Source organism: Kryptolebias marmoratus, linkage group LG5 (assembly GCF_001649575.2).
Source record: "Kryptolebias marmoratus isolate JLee-2015 linkage group LG5, ASM164957v2, whole genome shotgun sequence".
NCBI lineage: Eukaryota > Metazoa > Chordata > Actinopteri > Cyprinodontiformes > Rivulidae > Kryptolebias > Kryptolebias marmoratus.
In genome coordinates, this window is record NC_051434.1 from 19,034,071 (window position 1) to 19,041,737 (window position 7,667).

At 41.8% G+C, this 7,667-nt stretch overlaps 1 protein-coding gene across 2 annotated transcripts in view; it reads left to right on the forward strand.

Annotated features, from left to right (window-relative positions):
• Nucleotides 1-7,311, forward strand: part of umad1 (UBAP1-MVB12-associated (UMA) domain containing 1) — a 13,300-nt gene extending 5,989 nt beyond the window's left edge. For both annotated transcript variants that reach the window (XM_037975746.1, XM_037975747.1), the window contains exon 4: nt 3,298-7,311. In XM_037975746.1, coding sequence (XP_037831674.1) covers nt 3,298-3,573 — 276 coding nt within the window. In that variant the 3' untranslated portion in view covers nt 3,574-7,311. The remainder of the gene's footprint in view (nt 1-3,297) is intronic.
• The last annotated feature ends 356 nt before the right edge of the window (nt 7,312-7,667 follow it).

A 7,667-nucleotide genomic window follows, 5' to 3' on the forward strand; every position in this document is an offset into this window, starting at 1 on the left:
GTACTCTGCCATAATTGGACCTGCTGCTACTTCTTTGGTATTGTTGAGTGCCTTTAGTTAATTTAGTTGTATATATTGATATTATTATTATTGTGTGTTTGCTTATTTATACTGTATATATTTGACCTCTTGCACGGGAGCTGCGGTGGAAATTTCGTTGAATTCTGTTCGATGACAATAAATGCTATCTAATCTAATCTAATCTAATCTAATAAAAACTGGGTCTAGATGGGTCTTCCAGGAATGACAGTGACTTGAAACATACAACAACAAAGAAGTCACGGAGAAAATTTGTGCAGCTGAAGCTTGGAGCTGCTAAGCAGAAGCCAAAAAACCCCCAAAGGATATAGAGTTTCTGTTAAGAGGAGTGGGCCAAAACCCCTCCTGAGACGTGTGCAAACCTGGTGAGCATCCACAGCTGTACTGAAACCAAGGTTTCTCCACCAAATAAGACTTAATTCACTCAAACAATATAAATCAAATCATTTTTTTAATAATATTATTTTTAGTTAATATTCTGTAGAGGCGCTGAAACGTGTGTGAGCGGAACATCGCACAGCTGTCGTTTTCAGGTGACGCTCACCTGCGTTCATCGCTGACTTGACCCCAGCTCCTACCCCGATCCCAAACACCGGTGAACTTGCACCAAAGAAAGAAGGTCACTTTTAAGGTGCAGATTTTTCTCCATTTCTTTACTTTCTCCTTTAATTACAAAGTGGATTCTCTGTAGGTTTGGATTTTTTTTTTAAATTATTTTTAGCTGTTTTGATGGCCTGTTGTAAAATGCTTTCTGTAGACATAACGAGTAAAAACTGCTGATTGATACTAATTGTTTATAAGCAACCAGCACTCAGTGCCGCAGTCTTGTAATCCTGAGGCTGCAGGTTCGAGCCCAGGCTGAGGCAGGAAGGGCGTCCAGTGTAAGAACAATTGCCAAATCTTTTGTGCGAGTTTGCTTGCTGTGGCGACCCCTGAAGAAGGGAGCAACTGAGAGAACAACCACCACACGCTTGTCCTCACTTCATAATCTTTCTGCACGAATATTCGGATATACGACACCTGAACTACATGGTATATTTATACCATGAAAATTCCTCCCTCCATGAAATAGACGTTGACACACTTTGGCTACAGAGAGCAACTTTGTGGCTACAGTAAGAGGTTTTGCTCTTTAGCCTCCATGCAGATGTGGGATCACTGTCAGAAGAGGAAATCATCTGCCTTCCGTGCTCATGACTTTTTTTGTGTTTGAAGAGAAGCCACCTAAAGGTCATAAGCCATGGCAGGGTTATGTTATAGGGACTGCATATTTACATTACTGCTACTCATGATGAGTAGACACATTCAAAAAAGTACAAAAAAAAGGACAATTTATATTCTTTAAGTTTTTGAACGTGGCTGAATCACACGTCTGATTTGATTTTTGGCCTTCCTGAGGCTTCCAACACGGTCAACAACTTTATTGACAAATCCACAAAGTGAAGGACACATGACACGTCCACACTGCTACACATATTTACTTAAAGGTGGGTGATAATGTTTCTGGCTATGCCTGTGCATGTGTGCATTTCTGTGTTAGCAAAATATCTCATAACCCACACTAGATGGGGTTTATTCAAACTTTCAGGAAATCATCATTCTGCATACCAGGCAAAAGGCTAGGCCTTTCATCAGAAATCCTCTCTAATGTGGGGATTTTTTAAAAAAACAACACTTTTTGGTGTATCTGTTTGGAGCTTTTTAGAAGCAATAACTTGGCAGTAACCATTAACACAATGGAGCCATTTTTTTTATTTTTTTTCTACATGTGTCTCTGTCGGACTTTCATCACATGTTGATGTTGTAAATAACTGAGGAAACTATAAACAGCACCAGAGAGGGGTAAAAAAAACAGTTTTAGGAGATTCTTTAGCTAAGCCAAGAGAGGTTTTTCTCTGTATTTTGAAATGTCATTAATGTGGACATTGTCACCACCTAGTGGCGCAGCAGGGGTATTACAGCATTTTCTGTTAGATTTGTGTGGATGTGAAATATATATAAATATATTTAGCCTATATATAAAGAAAAAAGTTACTTACAAGTTGAATATCAAGAAGCTAAGTCAGCATATGCAGTAGATGCTGTTTTTTCCTCTCGGCGTTATCTTTGACAAGTAAAAGCCAGTTTGGCTTCTATTCTTCTGCTTCACTTCCTCATTCTCTCACCTCCACTGATTGTGTTATCTTTGTCTTTTAATCGCAGCTGCCACAGTGTTATAATGAAAGTGTTTTTTCTTCCTTTGTCAAATGTCTTTAATCATTATTAAGGTCAACAACGCACCTTGTAAATGCCTTTTTATTGTGTCGTTGGTGTGTAACATGGTACCATAAAGCTAAAAGAGATAATGGCACGATGCTGCTGGTTGGATATCAAAGTTTGGAAGTGTAGTGTCTCAGCCCCTGGCAGCCTTAGATCAGCTTTAGTGCAGGAATGTGCGTAATGTAAGTCACTGAGCCGGAGTTTTAAACTAAGATCTTCGAAGATATTATGATGAGAACAGACGGAGTTGGAGCTGTTTGGGTCAAACCTCGTAAATGACTTCATCGTGCAATATTGCAAGATGATCCGTCTGCACTTTAAGGATGTCTTGAGGATGACTCTCAGCTCCTACCAGACCAAATTTTACCTCAATGTCTGTAAAACTTACTGAGTTATGGCCATTTTTGTGTTGGCTAAGGTTGATTAGCTCTGGTGGCCATCTTGAATTGGGTTGATTACAAAAGTGAATCAGTTGTAGACGTACACACGGGGATTCATTTCTGAAAGTTTCATTGAAATCCATCCAGTGGTTCATAAGATGTTTTGCTAACAGACAAACAGAGTTGACTGTGACGATTAATGGCTAAGTTTTAAATTCAGATCTTGCACGATTTGGTTTGTGCTTAGTGTATGCGTTGTGAATGACTCTCAGCTACTACCACAACAAATTTTAGCTCAACATCTGTATAATTCTCTGAGTTCTATCCATTTTTGTGCTGTATAAAATGGGTTAGCTGTGGTGGGCATCTTGAAAAGCGGATCAGTTGTAGATGTACATACAGTGATTACTTTTTGTAGGTTTCAATAAAATGTGTCCCCTGGTTCATGGGATATTTTGCTAACACCAAATACAAACACACACAAGCAAAACCATTGTCCCATTCGGCGGTGGGTGATAATAATCGAGTCTTTACCAGCGTCTAAAATGACGCAACCCCTGATGTTTCTGGAAATTTCGTTTAGTAAATAAAAGCAACCCTTCTTCCTTTTTTCTTCCAGCCGTCCTATCCAGTTTCACCTCTACCCGCCGAGGCGAAGCTTCCCACACCGATGCGTCCCACCGGACCGGCAGAAGGGCCCCCGGCCGCGGACGCTGCTTCCACCCTCCCCGATCTGCTCGGGGACATCCCCTTCACTTTGGCCCCCCACGTGTTGGCCGTGCAGGCCGGGTTCTCCATGGTCCCCGATGTGCTGCTGTCCCGCGACATAAACTACAACCTCGCGAGCTTCCAGTACGATTTCACTTTAGAGAACTCCGTGCTTCACAGCAACTAGTGTGTCTGAAGCTTGACCTCCCGAAACCGGCTGCTGCTGCTGAGCTCTTTTGAACAGGACTAGTTTTCGCCAACCAACAAGAAGAACCAAAAGCAGAGACAGGAAATGAGATATTTGTGAGCAAATCAACCCTCATTATATTGACATTAACCTGAGTTAGCTGTGTAGCCCTAAATTACTCTGATTATTTGTTTTCAGTTAAAAGCCATTTAAATCAAATTCGACTTCAAAGTTAACAAATTGATGCAGGTTAAACATTTAGTTTTAGGGTGCGTTCACACCCGATAGTCCAGTAGACTCTGTTCGATTAGGGACCAAAATGTCAACATTTGTTCCATTTTCAGCTGTGGTTCTCATTCACCCTGCACTGAGTCAATGGAGCCAAACCCTTAGAGCGACCTGTTCCCCTCCTCGCCTGTGGTGGCGCCGCACCAAGAGCTACTGAAGGAAACAACATGAAAACCTCTGAAGAAGACTCTGAGCGCAACTTCCTTCTTCTGGAAAAGGAAACAAAAATGGAGCGGTGTCAAATTTTAGTGGTTTTAGGACCTCCTCTTCACTCCACGTCTGACTGCGAGCCATTTCTCCCTCTAGTGGTTGAAATGCTTGTTTGTTTTGGTTGTATTTACCCAGAAGGCCCAGTGCTGTAGTCCACTTCCTGCTTGTGGAGTGGTCTCTGGTCCGCTTGCGTTCACATATGTATCTGAACCGAGACCGAGGTTTTTAGGCAGACCAGAGTTCGCTTTTTTGGTTCGCATCGGAGTTCAATTGCGTGTCCACACCTCCCCAAACGAACTGGACTTTCTAGGCAAACGAACCAGAGTTCCATTAAAGCAGACTAAACATGGCTGCTGTGAACGCACCCTTAGAAAGAACCAGAACAAACGAACCTTCCCAGTGTCAGAGAAATGCAGTCATGACGCCGTTGGGGACTGAAGTCATGTTCTGTAACAAATGCTGTAGTCAAAGCATACCATGTACAGCACGTTTTAATGATTCTCTTTATATTATTTTAAAGGAAAAATTTCAAACATCCCATTTTTGCCAACTGCATGGAGCCTACAGTCATCATTTGAGTCTGCTGAGACTTTGAATCAGCCAAAGAAAAGCATGACAGACAGAGTCAGGTTATCCAGCCGCGTTGCTTTCAAACGTCCTGCGAGAACAACCGAGAACTGAGCATTCTTTAGGCAGGAAAGGTGCGGTGCGCCGGAAATGCGTGTCATTACCCGACCGCCGTCAGGTGCTTTCAGCAGCTCGAGTGGAGAGCCGTGTGATCTGACTTTATTCGTCATGCTTCCTTCTGTTAGTTTAACGGGACGTTGCGCGATTCGTGTCGAAATTGGGAACGTTTCCCCTAAACCGGTGAAATGGTCGTTGAGCTCGGCAGCTGGCCGAACGAAACTAAATAAGAGCAGAATGAGTCAGAACCAAAGTCCAATCGAACAGCGTTAGTCGGAAGAGAAAATTGTGAGTCAGGTATGTCGCCATTACACCAACTGAACGGTTTAGTGACGGTTAGTGACCCTAGCAGAGTGCCACTATAGTACCAATACTTGATAGTAGAGGAAGTAGAAGTAGCAGCAAGGTTTCTGTCAGTCTCAAGTTCCAGGTGTTAAGTTTTAGTTGTTTTAAGAAATGGTAATTGTAAGAAAAGTTGGAAAAAAAAGATTTTAGATATTTTATGTCCTATTTTTCTCTGCTGTAGCAGGGAAAACACATCCTGATAGCTGAATGTCTCCATTAGTGGGATAGTCTGGTAATTTTTGAAGTAATGTTCTGTCTAATAGTTCTAAGTAGTTTTTACCTTAACAGCTGTGACATCAGTCACAGAGTCCTGATTGTGGAGAACAGGGCAGAAGTCTTCTTCCAGGCTAGGCTAATGGCTAGCCAAACAGGGGCCCGTTTTTTTAAATTGCTTTTTAGGCTCATGTCAATAGCCTGCACTTGATAAAAACTGTTTCCACTGCATCTAGTAGTCCTCAGTGTGTTAAAGTAAAGTTAAAGGACCTACAGTCTGTGGGTAAAAGTTAAAAAAAGAGCTTGACTCAATGACACACTGCCAGGTTTCTGTCACAAACATAAAATCCCAAAAATGGGCCGTGAAGAAGTGATTTAAATGAAGTTTTATTAGCTAGTGATCTGGCATCAAAGAAAAAAAAAGCCCATCATGGGTGGAGCTGTGTCTCTTGTCAACAACAGTCCTCAACTTAGTTGTAGTAAGTCCTGGAAGTTTATTCCATCTCGGTGAAGACGTGGTGAAGGTTGGCGAGGCATGAGAGTCTGTGAGCCAACGGGTACCAGCCAGGTGGAGACAGGATCCAAAACAAAAAAAAACACCCCAAAGCGACAAGGATGCCCCAGTCCTGATGACTCGCACTCAAACCTCAGAACTCTTACTCCAGTGTGGTTTGACGGTCCTGTCCGGCCTTTTGCTGAAGAATAATATCTACAGTCAGCTATGAGTACTAAGGCTATGCTAAATGCACGTAGGCAACACACATTAAACTGCCTTCCATCGTGCCAGAAAAACAGTCTTGGTGACGTCACTGAATGAGCCCATTGAAACAACTCTTCCTCATAAATGACACGCTGACGGAAAAGACAGTTTGCTTTAGTTCATCACTGTTTTCTGCACCGAACATCTGTGGTTACAACACGAATGTGTGTGTGTGCCGAGGATAGACCCACTGTCGGGAGTTGAGCAAACTTTTGGACTGACCCGGCGAGTAAACTTTGAGTAAACTTTTGGACCGACTAGTCGCAGTCGGAGGCATAAACAGTCTACGGCGAGTACTAAGAGCACAGCGCCGTCATCACTGAATGAAGGCGGGGCTTTTCTAAATTAGTCTTGAACCAGCCAGGCTCTAATAGGCTGTCTGAAGGTGCCCAGAAGTATCCGTAGAGAATCAACGATCGGAGCTGAATTCCGTAAAATGTGACGTAATGTGAAGAAATGAAATCCCGTCTTTGTCGTCTCCCTAAACAACGCCACGCACCTTTTTATGAACGGAGATGCTGTAGTTTAATATGAAGACAAAAGTGTCCGCGGTGGAACCAATGACAACAGTTTTATTTCACTTTTTGTTTGTTATATATATATATATTCCCACTTAGGTCGAGTCTCTTCTACGTAGCGGTTTCATTTAAACCCTGTTTCCTGAGTTTTGCGTTATATTTTTCCTCCTTTTTTTGTAAATGTTTTTTAACGAAGAACCTGTAAGAAAAAAAGAAAACTAAACAAAAAAGGAGAAACTAATTAACCAATATTAGTTAAATGAAATGAGTACTTCTGTTCTGAATCTGTTGGTCTACCCTCAAAACTGGTGTAATTTAAATGTACATTTTGTTATTTTACCTACAAGTGCTGTTACAGTGCTGCTAATCTGTTCGAGTCTTTGCTCCGGCTTGAGCGTTTCTTGCAAAGATGTCAGAAACTTCTAATCCAGATCACCAACTCCTGTGGTTGGAAACACCACGTATAAACAGCAATGTGATTTTGTTTCATTTTTTTTTTCCGATTGCCAATAATCCATCTGTCTTTGACTCTGTTCCTTTCATGTTGTTTGCACGTCCATTCATCTTTACCAACCTTTAATCTTCTTTGGTAATAATTATGCTGTAAATATTAAAAAGATATCAAAAAAGATTGTTTCGCTGTAAACTGACTAGGAAGTATTTGTCCTGCCACTGTGTGCCTTGATTGTTTTGGGCGACCCAATAAAACTTTTATCCTCACTCTTTTTTTTTTTTTAAATTTTTTATTTTCTGGTTGTTAGTCGGTTGCGATTACGACGGCGAACAGTAATGTCGGTCTTCTGTGTAAAATCCTGCTTCAGTTTTTTTGACAAACATCAGCTAAACACAATCTTCTTTCAGCGGAAACTTTTAGTCAAGGCCACGTTCCATCGACCAGAAATTAATTTCTTCTTGTTTAGATCATTGGTTTCAGCCAGTCATCTCTTCATCGCCTTCAGCAGCTCAACATGCGACTGCTTGTCTTTTCACGAGAGTTAAAGCATGATCGTGCTGCACCAATGTTGGCGTCACCCTGTTGGTTGTTACTGTATGTTTGTGACGGCAGGGGTCTGTAG